Raw genomic sequence first — 18,378 nt, forward strand, 5'->3', positions numbered from 1 at the left:
TAGATCCATGTTGCATGGCATATTAAATTAGTTATGGATGATTGTCTTCAGCAGTTTGTGATATCTAGCTACTAATATGTGGCAGAATGCTAATTTACACAATGATACACGACTTGACATGTAGTGGTTGAGATATGCAGTCAACAGGTTATTATCCAAAATATAAACCTAGTATTTTTTATTGATTTATTTGTTTATTTTACTTTTATTTTATTTCATTTCATTTTAGAACAGGCCACAGACTGATAAAACAGATATTTAACTTTTCAAACTGTTCTTGCTTTCTCATTGACTGTAGTGCTGGCAGACAACCTCAAGTCCAATCCAGGGATCAAGTGGCAGTATTTCAGCTCAGAGGAGGGCATTTTCACTGTGTTTCCTGCTCACAAGTTCCACTGCAAGGGCACATACGAGCACAGGAGCCGGTACAAAGAGCTTTCTCTCTCTCTTTCTTTCTCTCTCTCTCTCTCTCTCTCTCTCTCTCTCTCTCTCTCTCTCTCTCTCTCTCTCTCTCTCTCTCTCTCTCTCTCTCTCTCTCTCTCTCTATCTCTCTCTCTCTCTCTCTCTCACACACACACACACACACACACGCACACGCACACGCACACACACACACACACACACACACGCACACGCGCACACGCACACGCACACGCACACAGACAGAGACACACACGCACGCACACATACACACAGTCCTTTAATTTTCCACTCCAAACACTGATATACCCTACAGCAATGTATTGAAACCCTTGTTGCACTATGGTTATTATACTCTAAATATATTACTGTATTTAGGGCATACTTGGAAATTAGATGTTTTTTTTTGTTTGTTTAAATAAAATAAAAACACACATTCATACACTTCATCCAAGTTTTTGTCAGCACAGGCTATTTAAAAAATAATTAAATTATCAAATATTTCTGTATAAATCTGCATTTTGTGTTAATAGGATTTAATTTAATATGATATGTACAACTTTTTCCTGTCATATGTTAGTCAGTCCACTTAAGAAACTTCAGCCAAGAACTTAAAGGGAAAATTCTGTCTTCATTTACTCACCCTCCTGTCGTTCCAAACCCGTAAGACTTTCAGTCATATTCTGAACACAAATGTAGATATTTTTGATAAAATTTGAGCGATTTCTGTCCCTCCATTGACAGCTTTGCAACTGACACTTTGACGCTTCAAAAAGTTTGTAAAGAGATCGTAAAACTAATGCTTATGAATTGAGAGATTTAGTCCAAATTTTCTGAAGAGACTCGATCCCTTTACATGATGAACAGATTTAATTTAGGCTTTTATTCACATTTAAACATTGATCAGTGAACATAAAAAGAAGCTCAACCGAACCTGTTTGACGCGCAAGAACAAACCTCATTGGTTTTTGCAGAAGCTCAAACATGCTGCGTAACACGAGAATGGACCTCATTGGTTCTCGCACGTCAAGCGAACATGCTTGAGCTTCCGTTTACCACAACTGATGTGTGAGTTGATAAATGTTTATATGTGACAAAGTCTAAATTCAGTCTGTTCATCATTTAAAGTGATTTTAAAATTAACTAACCCCCTCAATTCATATGCATCAGGTTTAAGTAAAATTTTGGGTGAACTAACACTTTTGAGAAATCCAGTCAAAGGTTTTTGTTCTTTATATTAATTTTTATATAAATATTTTCAAAATAAGGAGTTGTTTCTCTCCCCAAGTCACGCTGTCATGGGCACCTCTGGATTTGCCGTCTTGTGTGGCAGGGGGTAAATTACATTCTAGGGAGGCCTTTTACATCTGTTTAACTTGGTTACAATAGCTCCCAGGCCCTTGAGTGGAATGCAGGGTCGCCCCTAATAAACCCCACTGGAATCTGCCACCCAGTATTGTGGGCACTGTGTGCCTGTGCTGAAAGATGGGCTCATTTCTGCTGCCGTTCCCACAGCTTCTCTCCTCCTGCTGGAGATACACAAGAAAATCTGCTACTTATAGGTTTTCAACCACTTATAGGATGTATACGAGATTTAGGCAATATAGCTTTCATTGTAAATGCTGTTCTTGAATTCTGACAGTTAGTGTTGGAGTTGAAAAGGGTTTCCAAAAACAACACAATAGAGTGCAGGATCTCTTGCACAAACACTGTAGTGAAGAGAGCGGGAATAACGCCAGGACTTCACTTGGCTTCCTGCCGTCAGAGTCCAGGAAAAGTCGTTCTGCAGCGTTCTCGGTGACTGTAAATCTTTGTCTCTGTGTGTTGGCAGGCCTGTGTATGTTTCAGCCGTAAGGCCACAGTCGAAACATATTGTAGTGATCATAGACCATGGTGCCTCTGTCACTGAGACCCAACTCCAGATCGCCCGTGACGCTGCGCTAATCATCCTCAACTCCATTGATGAACATGATAAAGTAAGGAAGTGACATCATTGTCATCATCATTCACATTCCACTGATTACATTTGTTCTTTTAGCACTCAACCTCCATTTTTTCCCTCAGATCTCAGTGTTGACGATAGCAGATACTGTTCGCTCCTGCTCTCTGGATCAGTGCTACAAGAGCTTCCTCTCACCTGCTACGAGCGAGACTAAGAGGAAGATGAGCACCTTCATCAACAACATTAAAGCTTCTGAAAGCCCTACCCAGCATGCACTGGGCTTCCAGAAAGCCTTTCAGTTGTTGAGAAACACAAGCAATGTCTCCAGACAGCTGACTAGTAAGAGACCAAGCTTTTGTACAGGATCTTTGTTATGCATTTTTATGTTTACAGAAAACAAAAAACCTTGCTTGCACATTCATTGAATAAATAGGTGGGAACAGGGCCGAATGGCAAAATATTTAGTAGTCTTTTAATGGTCTTAACCATTTTAATCACAAATCACTGGTCAGGAAATTTGCAAGGATTGCACAAATACTGTAGATAAAGTAACTTAAAGTCTTTGCAATTTGGGCAGGAGCATTGTCTTGTTGAAAAATAACATCTGATCATTCCTCTTTAGACAACAACTTTTCATTCGTGCAAAGCAAGCCATTCTGAAATATTCTCCTGTACTCCAAAAAATAAATGTACTTTTCACAGTGAAGTAGCTCACTAATACCAGCAGCTAAAAAGACTCTCCTCACAATGACAGCTCTTCCTCGATGCTTCTCTCTGGTAGAGATGTATTTATTATTATATTTCTCACCAGATTTCGAAGACACCGCTCTGGAGCATTACCATGCAACTCGTGTTTCATTTTGATTCATCACTCCACACACAACTTCCAATATTCTGCCAAAAACTTAATTCTGTCTTTGATGTTTTTCTGAGACGGCAATTGCTTTTTAAGTAGTGCATTTGCTTAAATTGCGCTAATTTCCTGACCAAAAATGTTGTGGTTAAGACAATTAAAAGCTTTTCCCCAGGAGTGCATTACCTTCATTTATAAATACTATATAATGAAGGGACATTTTAACAGAAAAGATTAACTTATCACATGTAAGTTGTCACATTTTATTGGGGCAGAATGTCATGTTTTAAATATAAAAAAATTAAAAAAAAATGTATCCAGTTTGTGATTGATTTATATATTTTAATATTTACTGGCCAAGTCACATTTATCTAAAAGAAATATGTAAAATTTTATTTCAGTCAAAAAAATATAAAATAATAATATATAATTATATCTATATATATACACTGTGTGTGTGTGTGTGTGTATATATATATATATATATAAATATGTAGACTTAAAAACTAAGATGATGTGCCTCAGAATTGATTCTGAGAACTGAGATATATTTACTGGATTAAAACATGTTAGCCCAGGTCTCCTTTATTTAGGTGTGAGTGGTCTGAAGTTCTGCTTTGATGGCAGTTATTATATTCAATATTCAATATGATTGATTATTGATTTTCTTCCCCCTCACAGACACCGATATGGTGATAATCTACCTGTCATCAGGCATCACTTCCCGAGACTCATCTGAGCACGAAAAGAGAGCAACCTTGAGTGTGGTAAAAGATGAGAACCGCTACCTCAACAACTCTGTCATGATCCTCACCTACGCTCTCATGAACGGTGAGATATCGCCAAGGAGCGTGGCTTTTTTATTGGCTCTTTGTCTCGTAGCCAGCGTGGGGCTCATAGCGAACACCTGTGAGCATGTTTGTGCATTTTCAAAACATGCTCAGCTGTTTTTACCCCTTCATCTTTCTTCTGCTCTTTGTGTGTGTATTTGTGTCTACCGTAAGAAACCTCTCTCCATTATATTGCTCTCCTCAGCTGTTCCTCTCCCCGCATGTATTAGCCTTCCATTAGCATACATTACTTTGGCATCATGAAAATTAAAATCGAGATCATCGAAAAGAAGAAAGAGAAATGTGACAATACATCAAAGGGCCACTCAGTGACATGAAAGAGTGAGAAAGGCTTTTTTCATGCATTAGATGACTCAGACATATGATTCAGATTGATTAGCTTGGCAGTGCAGAAGAGGCTTATGCTACTTTGACTAGGTTTTTGTGAGGCTCTGAAGGACACACACACTGGGAATTCCTCATATTTCCTTGTTTATTTGAAGTCTGGTTCATTTATGACAAGTTGTATTATATTCACATATTAAAACCTGTCACAGTGTCAGATTAATAGACTGAAGTGTTGAAATTCACGTCCAGTCCAATAACAGTTCAACAGAATTGAATGTTACTCCAAAAGTAAAATACTGACTTCCATTTCTTCTGTTAGAGGTCCAAACCCACCATTCTGTGATTTTTAGCTCTGTGGTTAAGTAATCCATGTGGGATATGAATGGCTTTCTATTACTGCAGTCTAAATGGGCTGGAGAAGCAAAACCTATACATTATCTGTGATATCTTGACAAATTTGAATACCAAGTAGATTGAGGTTGATATTAGCTTTGTTACAAAACCCAGTGAGAACACAAGAGACACTTACATATTGAGTAAAAATGTCCATTTTAATTGGAACTATTGCATCACCGTCCTCAGAAGGAGTAACGGGACTCAAGGAGCTGGCCTTCTTACGAGACCTGGCCGAACAGAACTCCATGAAGTACGGCTTTCCAGATCGTTCCGCCCTGCCCGTCGTGAAGGGCAGTATGATGGTTCTGAATCAGCTCAGTAACCTGGAGACCACAGTGGGCCGCTTCTACATCAACCTCCCCAATCGAATGATCGACGTGGCCTCCTTCAGCTTGCCTTATGCAGACCAGATGGGAGACGGTAAGTTAAGATCTTGAACTTGGCATAAAGCTCATGTCTGGCACACTAACATTCCTTCTGACAGACCAAATGCACTCAGAAGACCTCAGCAGAAATGGCTCTGCAACAGAAAGTTTCCATGGTAATATATACTGTAAGCTTAAACTATAAGTAAAGCCAAAAATCACAAATGCAGAATATGCTCTTATGGGACTGATAGACAGGAATGCAGTCTGATGAAATTATAGCTTGATTGGAAATGATGCATAATATTGGTTTGCTCACAAGTGATATTCGCCTTGATTTTAAAAAAAGGTCTCGCATATAATTTTCTGCATTTTGATCAAACTTTATTAGGTTGTGATGGAAATGCACCACAAAAGGAACGGTCATAATTTGATTTTACATGTAAAAAGTACTGTTTTTATCAAAAATGGGTTGGATTAATTTTTAAAGACATTTTAAAAGTGGTAAAATAAATGATGTTGTCTTGGAAAGTGTTAATATGACCTTCATATAAAAAAGAAAGTAAAAAGAGAAAGCAGCTGACATTTGTTTATGTTTGTTTTTAATATCCGTTTTAAAAATCAGCCCCTGTGACAATGTGCCCAAAGTTAAAGAATACACACCCATATCTGCTTAAAACTTTGTTAGTTGTTACTTTTGAGTATCGTTGATCTTTCGGCAGTGGCTTGTACATCACAGTTAATACTATTTCTTCATGAATTACTGTTTACATAGTTTGACTTCTTAGCATGGGGATAGACTGAAAGGAACTTCCTCTGTTTTTTTCCATTTGTAGGTTTCATAATGACCGTCAGCCGGCCATGCTACTTTGGAAACTTGTTGTTGGGTGTAGTTGGCGTGGATGTGAATCTGGCATACATACTGGAGGACGTCACCTACTACCAGGACTCCCTGGCCTCATATACATTCCTCATAGACAATAAAGGTAGGGAGATGCATGTGATGATGATTGTTTTAAGTGGAGATCCATGTGGTTCCATGAGCCAAAATGAGCCAATTGCTGCTAATCTGTTTGCTTCGCTTCAGCTTGACTTTCTCACTTCATCCTGAATTGTGAGGTCTGATCTTCAGTGACTCAAAAACACTGGACTGAAGGCTATTAACCTTTAACAGTCCATTAGGGGAATCAGCTGTCCCATATTAGGCGGTTCGGAGCCAACATGGCTGACATCACGCCAGTTTTTTGGAGTAGGAACAGCAAAACTCTGTGGATTTGACCTTTTCAATGAGAACAGACTTGATGATGACGACATTTTTTTTTTTTCTACCTGTTAATCCTTTCTACCAAAAATTAAATGACGTATTGTTGGCTTTCATTTACTCTTCATCCAGCTCTAAACAACATCTTTTAGTTTTTCCATGACTTCACCCAGGAGGGAGAAGTGTTTCTGAATTTACAAAGCTGTTAACCTCCATTTAATACATATTAAAACAATTAGATAAGCCCACCAGAAATTGCTACTTTGCGCTAAAAGGGTGTGTTGTGTTACATATGTAATAAAATCAGGGTTATTATCTGTTCCTGAGAGTATACAGTCTGTCCTAATGACTGGGATAATGAAGTGGCACCTGCTGTCTCCAGCTGTTCAGTAAAGAGATGTGTTAGCACTGCCTCTCAGTGCTTTTTAAAATGTAATCTTCATGCAATTTCAAGGGTATATGTAACCTAGTAGTTGAAAATCTTGACTGGGATCTAAAAAGGTTGCAGATTCAATCCTCACAATGTTAGCACATTGTTCTTAACACCTACCACGATTAAAAAAACATAGTATAGTCATATAACAGGTAGCATAGTCATAGCTTGCAAGTAAAAGTTATTCATTACATATGCAACATATAAAACTGCAAAAAAAGTTTATTTCTAATTTAATGTAATTATTCAATTGTATAAATTCTAAGGGTCATAAAATGTTGTTGATGTTGTTGTTTTTTTGATGCACACCAATATTGAATTTTTTTAACTAAATAAAAATGTATGTTACTCACTTTTGAACATCTTCCAGGCTACACCCTCATGCACCCGTCACTCACCCGTCCATACCTGATGACTGAAGCTCCTCTCCATACGGACATCATCCACTATGAGAACATCCCAGGGTTTGCTGCTGTGCGTCAAAATATCCTCAGGTGAGTGATCATGGGATTTCCAGTTGTTGCTACAGTTTGCTGTTACTCGCATGATTGCTAAGCTCATGTTGTGTGCTTCCTATTAGTCTTCCCCTGGGGAGCCAGGTCATTGCTGTGCCGGTCAACTCTTCTCTGTCTTGGCACATGAACCGCCTACGTGATCCCAGTCGAGATGCCTACAATGTCAGCTATGCCTGGAAATTGGTACGCTATTCCTTTATAGGGGCGCAAATGTTGGCTTAGAGGAGCCTGAGGGAGAACTAGACTGTAGAATGACTATACTACTCTTTGTCAGTGTTATTTTGTCCTTTTATTTATTCTTCTATGCATTTTGTTTTTGTTGTTGTTTATTAGAGAAGTCTTTGATTAGAGAAGAATCTTTAGTCACACTTTAGATTAGGGTCCAATTCTCAGTATGAACTAACTTTGCCTCAATAAACTCATAGTTACTGCTTATTAATAGTTAGTAAGTTTAGGAATTGGGTAGGATTAAGGGATGTACAATATGGTCATGCAGAATAAGGCATAATACTAATACTTACACAATAAGACTAATACTTAGGAATACTAAGGCGTACTAATAAACAGTCAATATCCTAGTAATATGCATGCTAATAAGCAACTTGTGAATAGTGAGAATTGGACCCTAAACTAAATTGTTACCGAATTCTTTTGTACACATCTCTGATTTCTCTTATCTTGATCTCTAATTTGCAGGTTCAGGACACTTCGTTTGTTTTGTGCATAGTTTATGTTCAGCCGGAGATCCCGGTGAAGCAACTGAAAAATCTGAACACGGCACCCAGCAGCAAACTCCTGTACCACCGCCTGGATCTGCTGGGGCAACCCAGCTCCTGCCTCCACTTTAAACAGCTCGCTACAGTTGGTAAGCTCAGACTAGACATCAACGTAAGCTTTACATATTGTGTAAAAAAAAAAATCTTAGCATTTCTCTTAGCAGTCGTGGCCTAATGGTTAGAGAGTCAGACTGGTAACACCGAAGGTTGCGGGCTCGTTTCTTAATACCGGCAGGAAATGACTAAGGTGTCCTTGAGCAAGGCACCTAACCCCCAATTGCAAAATGGCTGCCCACTGCTCCGGGTGTGTGTTCACTACTCACTACTCCTAAAGTTTGTGCACTAACTTGGATGAGTTAAATGCAGAGGACAAATTCCAAGTGTGGGTTATCATACTTGGCCTTCACTTTTTTAATTTACGAAAAAAGAAAAAAAACTAGTGCATGGTATTCTAATAGTTGTTTGGACATGTACCATGCAGAGCTTGCATTTCTCAGTATCTTATTTAAAGATAATTTATTTATAAATCAAATCCAGTTTGGACATTTACCAAAACTCTTTTGGACGCTTGCTCAACAAGTGAATTTGGTAACACTTTATTTTGCTGTGTCTTTGTTACACGTTACATGTAGTTACTGTAGTAATAAATATAAGTTATGCATAATTACATACAACTAATCCTAAACCAAAGCCTATTCCTAACCATTAGCCTATAAGTACATTTAGTTAATTAATTTTTATTTATTTATTTTTATTTATTTTTACACCAAGGCTGTTTTTTTTAATTACAATGCATTTTTTCTGTAGCAATGTAAAAGCCTTTTATTTCTTGCTGAATAAAAGTGTTAATTTCTTGCCCAAAAAAATCTTACTGACCACAAACTTTTGAACTATAGTGTACTTTTATCCTTTACTTTAGTGACTATTGTTAATAAGAGATGATTAATAATGGTTTGGTTTGGGGCTAATATAATTAAACCGCAGAACTGATTCATCTCTTTTTTTCTTTTTCTTTTTTCTCAGAGAGTCCCACGGTGATGTTATCCGCTGGTAGTTTCTCCTCTCCATATGAGCACTTGAGTCAGCCGGAGACCAAGCGCATGGTGGAGCACTACACTGCTTACCTGAGTGACAACACCCGGCTCATAGCCAACCCGGGCCTTAAGGTACACACAAACACACACTTACTGCACATCTCAGCAATACACGTTTCGTAGCCAACCAGGGAATTACTCAATCATGGTTAGTTTCTCAGTCCTAATTGGCAGCTGTTAGTTGGCAGTGTTCTTCTCCTCTTTAATTCTGCTTTTTCATTAGGGAAATGCAGTGCACCACTCTATATGATTCTCAGATAAGTAGAATTCTTTAACACCCCCCTCCTTTGGTCTTCCAGTCTTCTGTGAGGAATGAGGTGATGGCCACCAGTCACGTGACAGATGAATGGATGAGTCTTATGGAGATGAGCAGCCTCAACTGCTACATTGTGAGGCGTTACATAGCAACGCCCAATGGGGTGCTGCGGATTTACCCCGGTTCGCTCATGGACAAAGCCTTCGATCCCACCAGGAGGCGATGGTAAGATTTGAGCCTCAGGATGGAGGTCTTCAAACTCCTAGTGGGACACTGGTGAACAGTTCTCACAGTCTGTTGACTAAAGCTTAGCAAACTGTCAATGAGTTATTTTGAGTTCATATGCAGCCGTACACACACCTCAAATGAGGGTGTATTTTTCAATACAAAGATTGTATGATCCTAAACTTCGTACATTTCTGTTTAAAATGTGGTTTAACCATTGACCTTTTTGTCTTTTAGGTACCTACATGCTGTAGCCAATCCTGGTCTCATCACTTTTACTGGACCCTACCTGGATGTTGGTGGGGCGGGCTATGTGGTCACCATTAGCCACACCATCCATGCCTCAAGGTCAGTTGTTTAAGGGTTAAATATCATGTTTAGATCTAGTGGTTCTCAACTCTATGGGGGTGGGGGGAACGTGTTGGAGTCAAAAATGTTGAGAGCCTCTGGGTTAAACACATGATTTTATGTATTAAACTAGCATTCATTTATTGAATGAATGGACATTCATTTATTTTTGCTCATTCAGACATTAGATGTTTTTGATGCCTGTATGGATCAAACTTTATACCCGATAATATAAACATAGAGATTTAAATGTGTAAATAGTTCAAACATAAAATTTGAATGTTGTCGTCCTTTAATCATTTTCAAGATGTTTGCTTTTCCCTACAATGAAATGGCTCAAATATAGCACCATACTATCATAAAAGTAGTCCATGTCTTGTGCGCTATGTAACAAGTCCTCTGAAGTCATACAATAACTTTATGTGAACAGTCTTTTTTTATTCCATATCAAATCTCATTTACACACATTCAGACCTCACACGCCATGAGAAATGCAAAATGTTTTACATCTAAACTAGCATAGTTTGTCATAATATGACATGAATGTGAACTGTCCCTTTAATGTAAAAATTAAGCAAATTAATTGTGCAACTAATTTTGTCACTTTTTCTTAAATAGCACCTTTTTTTTCCTGTCTAGTTGAAGAATGTATAGCATATATAGTACGTAATAGTACTTGTTGCTATTGAAAAACAACTGCCTTATCACTGTCAGCTTTGTGCTTGGTACAGTGTGTGTGTGTGTATAGTCATGTGTGTTTAGAGATATGATGAAGCTGTTTGAAACTGGCAGTGTTCCAGAATGTCTGGTGTAGATAAAGTAGGTTTTCCCTCCATGTTTCCCAATCAGTTCTCTCTTAAGAGGAGGAAATGTGACTATGGAGTGTGTGATCTGATATAAAGCTCCATTGCAGTGACCCATGATATTGTAGATCTCCTCATCCTTCATATTGTTCAACACACTTATCTGCCTCCGTTCCCAGTTCCCAAATGGCCTCTGGTTACACGGTAGCGGTTATGGGCATTGACTTCACTCTGCGCTACTTCTACAAAGTTCTGCTTGATCTTCTGCCCATCTGCAACCAAGACAAGGGCAACAAAATCCGGTAAGGCCTTCCCACCGACCCCAACCCCCATCTCATTTCTGTTGGGTTCTTCTCAAACTCTCTAGTGCCTGCCAAGACCCCAGTGTTCCGGCAGTGGTGTCCAGCGTAGTGCCTGAAGCTATCGATGCCCCACAGAGGCTCTTTAAAGCTCTTTCAAATGAAACTAATCAGATTTGCTTCTGTTGGGAAAGAGGTATTCACTTAGTCTTCTCTGCATGATTCTAAGCTCGCTCTTTTATGATAGAAGGGGATGGAATGAGAAAGATCTGAGGTAGGGATCAAGAAACAGTGAGGGAAGGGTGAACATAGAGAGAGGGGAGATATAAGAAGGGAAAAGTATAAAGACTGGAACAATGATACTTATTTTTTGCTAATCATATCCTAGTTGCAGAAGAAATTAGTGCAAAGTTAAAAGGGATGCACTACTAAATGTTTGAAACAAATATATTTATGAAAGCATCTGACCAGGAATAATAGCCAGGGGAAAATGGCAGACTCAGTGAGCTCATGTCTTGTGCGACAGACCCTTATACTGTATATAATATATGATGTTAACGGTTACACTCCTTTACATTTTAAGAGAGAGAGAATGTTGCATGAATAGCGTTAATAAAAAAAAAAAAAAAAAAAAAAAAAATGTAAAATTTCCAATATATTTTATTTATTGCCCCCATCTAATCTTAGATGCAGTTCCTGAATATTTAATATTTGCATATTTAAATATATTATTTAGATCAGTGGTTCTCAACCAGGGGAACAAAGTTTAAGATGACTTAAATGTTTTAAAACAAGAAAAAAAAAAAAAAAAGCTAAAACAACTAAAAATCAAGATACTTCTTAATTAAATTCACCTGAATTTCTGGAATTCTACAATTTAATTATTTGTATGATTTTTTAACTATAATGCAGTTTCTTATTTTAATCTATAGACGCTCCTTATTTCTGTCAATTAAAAAAGGGGGGTGGAGGGGGCTTTGAATATATCTCTATTATTGCTTATATATAACTATAATTGATTTAATGAGTATATCATATTCAAAATGGAAGTCTGATATATGTATTCACTAAGCCTCTAGTGTGAACTTTCTCCAAGTTTTCCAACGGCCAATATATATGCCTTTTAATGCAAGTCTAAGGGATTTTTGCACGTTTTTAATTTGCCATGTCCAATCTCTTATTAAAAAAAAAATGGCACACCTCCTCAATAAGCCGTACAATTTGCGGTAGCATTTATGTCTGCAGCACAATGTTTTAGCCTTACGAATTAGCAATAGTAATGCTTGCCTTTGCAAGCACGGAAGATAAACCATACTGATGCAATATATAAATGCCATGGAAGAAACAGAGTAAGATTTTCAGGACTGACTGAAAGACACAAAGGGAGATAAGCTGATTAGGGCTGCATTCCAGACACATCCTGTTATGTTAGGTGCCAGTGCCCCCTTCTTTTCTCTCTCTTTTACCCTTCCCTCTCATTCCTCTCTTCCCTCCCTTTTTCTTTCTTCTTAACTCTATTTCTACCAGTTCGTCTCTCTCTTTGTCCCTCTTCACGCTCTCTCTGTCTCTTTATCTGTCTGTGCCGTGGAGGCCTCAGTGTGCTATGGTCATTAAACCGGATTAGTGAAGTGGAATGCCTCAGTGTGCCACACAATAATGTTCTGAACTGCAGATGGTACTCTATGAACATACAGGAAGCCATCTACTGTTTCCTTCCACCTTTCCCCTCTAAATGTCATCTTGGATCTTTGTACAGGCTCCGGTTGCTTGACCCTGTTTGTCTTGGTCTTCTTTATATATATATATATATATATATATATGTGTAGGTGTTTTATCATGGAGGACCGAGGATATCTGGTGGCCCATCCGACCCTGATCGATCCGAAGGGCCACGCTCCTGCAGAACAGCAACATATTACTCATAAGGTAGGGAACTGTGGATCTCAGGCCTAACTTTACCTCTCTTGAACAAGAAAATAGGCTTTTCATGGCAGTTTTTTTGCCCTGAGGAAAGTAGTTTCTTTTTTTTTTTAGCCATATTATATTCAATGATTGGTAATGAAACAAAAAAAGAAAGCAAGCTTCTTGAGTTCATCTGCTTCTCCTGTTTTGCTTGACTTTAGGAGCCTCTAGTGGCCAATGACATTCTTAACCACCCCAACTTTGTGAAGAAGAACCTGTGTAACAGTTTCAGTGATCGTACCGTGCAGCGTTTCTACAAGTTCAACACCAGCATTGTGGTGAGTGGAGTTACATATAAATAATGTCATATAAAGCTGCTGTAAATCCTGTTTTAAGGGACAATCCCGTCGTTTTTACAATACGGTTAATAAGTCTGTTTCTGATTTGAATGATGTTTGGACGCCACCTAGTGGAGGTTATTTGAATAGCAGCTATAGCAGATGTGCTTTATAGTATATTTATTTATTTCAAATGAAGAAAGTTGTGGCTTTTTTTTTTTCAGAAACTGTATGCGTAGAGTGAACGACTTATGAAATCAAATAATTCGTTGATGCCTTTCTGTGTGTTTGTGATTTTTAAGGGTGATCTGACAAACCTAGTGCATGGCAGTCATTGCTCAAAGTACCGGCTCACCCGTATCCCAGGAACCAATGCGTTTGCTGGCATTGTGAATGAGACCTGTGATTCACTGGCCTTCTGTGCTTGCAGTACTGTGGATCGGCTCTGTCTTAACTGCCACAGGTAATGTTTAACTTCTGCAGAACTCCTATTAATTTATGTAAATGTTAAGGCAGAGCTTTATTTATTTATTTATACTACCGTTCAAAAGTTTGGGGTCAGTAAGATTTTTTTAAATGTTTTTGAAAGAAGTCTCTTATGCTCATCAAGGCTACATTTTTTTTTTGATTAAAAAAAAAATACAGTAAAAACAGTAATATTGTGAAATATTATTACAATTTAAAATAACTGTTTTCTTTATTTTAATACATTTTAAAATGTGTTTTATTTCTGTGATGGAAACGCTACATTTTCAGCAGTCATTACTCCAGTCTAGAGTTCTCAACGGGCCTGAAAATTACAACTCGACCCGGCCCGTGGCTTTTAAAGCCCGGACCCGATGTAACCCGACACATCAACATGAATTATCTGACCGAACCCGTCCCGGGCTTTTTCTCTTTTTCTCATACGCGCTATTATCATGACCAGCAGACGGGAATTCAAATCAATCTTTAATGTTCACGCCTTTTAACAATACAAACGTTACAAACAACTGAAACAATAAACTTTAAATATACATAGGCTATATAAATATGCCTTAAATAAAAATCTTCACACAATAATAAATAAAAAGAACTCAAACATGTACCCAGCCAGCAGGCGGGCTACTTTTCACACCACACAATTTTTGAAGAGTTTTGAAACAAAATAGGCCTAGCCTACAAACATAATCGTATGGTTATAAGACATCGTGGAGGACCAGTAGTGGATGGACTGAGGCGTGTTCTCCTCTCTTCAATGGTACGGCCAGCCACACTGAATAGCCTCTCGCTGCTGCTGCTGCTGCTGGCCGGCACACAGAGCTCCTGCCGTGCCAACTGAGCCAGTTTGGGGATACACGCTGCTGTTGGACTTCCACCAGCCCAGCAGGTCCTGATCGTCGGTCATTGTTGGCCTTTGGCGGACGTAACTGTCAACCTCAGCCTCTTCTGATTCGGTCCCCCCACCCCCCCCCCCCCCCCCCCCGACCCCCGAAGACATTTTCCTATTTCATCAAAGCGCGGTGTTTCCTTTGCGGCAGGTGCCAGTGCTGCTGCCGACGAGGAAGCACTCGTCTCCTGGCTCGCTTCACCTGGGCCCTCGGGTACCGGTTGCTACGCAGCTGACAGGCGGGACTTGACATATAGTTGCACATTTACCCTTAGGTCAGGAATAGATTAAGCCCGAGGTCCGACCCGAGTCATTTGCTTATATTTTCGACCCGAACCGTGGGTCCTGTCGGGTTTGTCGGGCCGACCCGACCCGTTGAGAACTCTACTCCAGTCTTCAGTGTCACATGATCCTTCAGAAATCATTTTAATATGCTGATTTGGTGCACAAGAAACATTTATTATCAATGTTAAAAAACAGTTGTGCTGCTTAATGTTTTTGTGGAAATCCTGATGCAATTTTTTCAGGATTTTTGATGGATAGAAAGACCAAAAGACGAATTTATTTTAAATAGAAAACTTTTGTAACATTATAAAAAAAAAAGTTTAATCAATTTAATGCATCATTGCTAAATAGAAGTATTAATTTCTTTAAAAAAAAGAAAAAAGTACTGACCCCAAATATTTGAATGGCATTTTTTTTATTGTGTGTGTTATAATGAAAATACAAGGAGTTTGTAATAGATTGTTATAGCCAATTAAATTAAATTACACTTATTATTTCATTACACTTCATACTAATAATGTACCTGTCTATACTTAAATTTCCCCATTCTCATATTTAAGGACCCACTGAAATGGTTTGAGATTTCCATCCTGTGTTAGTGTATTTCATAGAAACTGGAAGTTTAGGTTGGACACATTGAATGGTTAATACTTTTTGGCAATTGCCAATAGGCTTTAGCTACAGTCAAGTGTGCTGTACAAGTCCTGAAAAGTGAAGTCAAAGCATTTCGATGACGCAAGGTCTCTCGCTCGCTTACCTCTCTGCCGTGCGCGCGCGCGGTTTGGAGTACAATATCTGTCTCGCATGCACGCTCGCTCTAGATTACGGGATATTTTAAATAATTTGCGGTATAACTAGTCGATCACGAGTGGCTCAACAGGTAGATCTATAGATAAACTCATCTTTCAGGCATTTGACCGACCGGGTTGACACTTCAGCGTGAGAAATCGAAGGTGTGGCGTGAGAGCGTGAGAATTGGGTCAATTGCGTGAGTCTCACGCTGAATGCGTGAGAGTTGGCACTTGGCAGCCCTGATTACTGGGATATTTTGGCTTCATTTTTCTACAGTGAAAGGAAGCGGAAACGTGCGGCCCATCTTTTTTTACAGTCTATGGTTACAGCCATGAACCATGAACATTTGATTGGACTTTTGAAATCAATGAAACCATGAAAATGCATTTAACTGGTAAAAATATTTCCATCAACTTTTAGGAGGTTGCTTCAAAGGTGATAGACTTGGACTAAAAGCCACACAACTCAAATTTTGCTTTTATGGGGTCTTTATGTCACTATATATAAATAATAGTCAAGTTGATAGTTCCAGGTTAAAATTCAATTCAATTCAATTCAAATTTATTTGTATAGCGCTTTTCACAATACATATTGTTTCAAAGCAGCTTTAAAAGACCTTCAAACAGACTTTCTCAGTATATTCCTATCTTCCACAGAATGGAGCAGAATGAATGTGAGTGTCCCTGTGAATGCCCTCTAGAGGTGAACGAATGTACTGGCAACCTCACCAACGCTGAGAACAGGTAAACCACTGCTGCTCTTCGGGACACTCTTGCATTATTTCTAGAAAGACATGTAAAAGTAGACATTAAGCCTTTTTAAACCATGTTACATGTTGTACACAATGTGTTAGGATGCAAAGGTTGCCTCTTAAGTGTTTGGAGAATAGAGAATAGACTGCAACGATATATGATCCATAAATTAATCACTGACTGGACCACATGAGATTCTCATCAGCATGCACTGGAATGAATCACACTTAGTCACACACACACACACACACACACACACACACACACACACACACACACACACACACACACACACACACACACACACACACACACACACACACACACACACACACACACACACACACACACACACTCACTCACTTCTGCCTGTCACTTCACCAAGTTCTTGTTTGTCACGATGAATAGATATCCAGCCACCTGTGTCCTGAATTAGCCGTTCAGCTCAGAATTGTTCCTCAATAGACATTTAGACACGTTCAGGTTTGTCGCATTATTCCCAGCTGAGAGATCTCAAGGCATTTACCTTTCTGTCACTGCGCCATCTGTTCATTTAGTGAAAATATGTAAAATTGAATACTAATAAATCTGTACTTTACTACAGAGAGCTGGGTGTTATTGTGTAACAATAAATATTGTTCATTTAGTTGTCTGTTGCAAGTCATTTATCTACAGAACAACATTGCCAGACTGTTAGTAATTACAAATAGCTTTGAGTTTAATGAGTTCCATGTTGTATTTAGATCCTAACTGACTCAGCTTGCCTTACCACTGTGTGTGTGTGTGTGTGTGTGTGTGTGTGTGCAGAAACCCAAGCTGCGACGTGCACCAGGAGCCTTTGTCTTTGACTGTAATTGAGCCCAGTCTACAGGATACTCTGCCTCAGTGCATCAACACCAGATGCAGCCAGCGCTTCACCAGCAGGTACGCCATATACTGTATCAGTTGGGATCAGCCTGACCTTAACAGAAACACAGAGTCTCTGAGAGTAATACTGATTCTCATTTCACTTATTCACAACCTTTGCTGACCAGAACAAAAAGCATGTGTGTTTCTCAAGATCAGTCAACATCTGCTAATATTAAAGATTGATGATTAGTTATGCGTTTGAATGATTTGCATGCTTTCGTTCATAGTAGACTCAAAAAACCAGAACTGTGTTTTGTGTGACTAGATGTTAAATATGCATGTTCACAACTTTTGGAAATAAGAAAATAAATGTATATAATCTACTTAATAAAATGCTTATATGCATGTATATTACAATGATTTCTGTGACAATGAAGACTGGAGTAATGGCTGCTGTAAATTCAGCTTTGCATCACAGAAATAAATAACTTTTTTAAATATATTCAAATAGAAAACTGTTCTTTTTAATGGTAATAAAGTTTCAAAATATTGCTTTTTTACTGTATTTTTGATCAACTAAATGAAAATCTCACAGACGCTAAACTTTTAAACGGTAGTGTATGTCATATATATATATATGTGTATGTTCTGGGTTTCAGTGACTGTTTTGGAGTTCTGGACTGTGAGTGGTGTATGGTGGACAGCGATGGAAAGACCCACCTGGATAAGCCTTACTGTGCACTGCAGAAGGAATGTTTTGGAGGGATAGTGGGTGCCAAGAGTCCTTATGTGGATGGACTGGGCATTATAGGTGAGCTAACTGTTGAAGTCACACTTATTGGAGTTTATTAATATATATTTTATGTTTATAATAGCATTTGTTGGTAAATAGCAGAGGCAACTAGTTAATTGTTTCTTTTTATTATA

The 18,378-nt window shown here is 38.6% G+C and overlaps 1 protein-coding gene across 1 annotated transcript in view; it reads left to right on the forward strand.

The window, feature by feature from the left end:
- cachd1 (cache domain containing 1) overlaps window positions 1-18,378 on the forward strand; it is an 81,647-nt gene that overhangs the window by 50,206 nt on the left and 13,063 nt on the right. Inside the window, exons 5-23 of the mRNA XM_056258820.1 lie at window positions 299-425; window positions 2,252-2,396; window positions 2,485-2,701; window positions 3,897-4,046; window positions 4,976-5,209; window positions 5,991-6,140; window positions 7,219-7,342; window positions 7,429-7,546; window positions 8,060-8,228; window positions 9,163-9,305; window positions 9,533-9,714; window positions 9,952-10,062; window positions 11,045-11,167; window positions 12,991-13,090; window positions 13,288-13,404; window positions 13,707-13,867; window positions 16,507-16,593; window positions 17,410-17,526; window positions 18,111-18,262. Of these exons, the coding sequence (XP_056114795.1) occupies window positions 299-425; window positions 2,252-2,396; window positions 2,485-2,701; window positions 3,897-4,046; window positions 4,976-5,209; window positions 5,991-6,140; window positions 7,219-7,342; window positions 7,429-7,546; window positions 8,060-8,228; window positions 9,163-9,305; window positions 9,533-9,714; window positions 9,952-10,062; window positions 11,045-11,167; window positions 12,991-13,090; window positions 13,288-13,404; window positions 13,707-13,867; window positions 16,507-16,593; window positions 17,410-17,526; window positions 18,111-18,262 (2,727 nt within the window). The remainder of the gene's footprint in view (window positions 1-298; window positions 426-2,251; window positions 2,397-2,484; window positions 2,702-3,896; window positions 4,047-4,975; window positions 5,210-5,990; window positions 6,141-7,218; window positions 7,343-7,428; window positions 7,547-8,059; window positions 8,229-9,162; window positions 9,306-9,532; window positions 9,715-9,951; window positions 10,063-11,044; window positions 11,168-12,990; window positions 13,091-13,287; window positions 13,405-13,706; window positions 13,868-16,506; window positions 16,594-17,409; window positions 17,527-18,110; window positions 18,263-18,378) is intronic.

The sequence above is a fragment of the Rhinichthys klamathensis genome, unplaced genomic scaffold, assembly GCF_029890125.1.
Source record: "Rhinichthys klamathensis goyatoka isolate OS25496 unplaced genomic scaffold, OSU_Roscu_1.1 h1tg000160l_1, whole genome shotgun sequence".
Taxonomy (NCBI): Eukaryota; Metazoa; Chordata; class Actinopteri; order Cypriniformes; family Leuciscidae; genus Rhinichthys; species Rhinichthys klamathensis.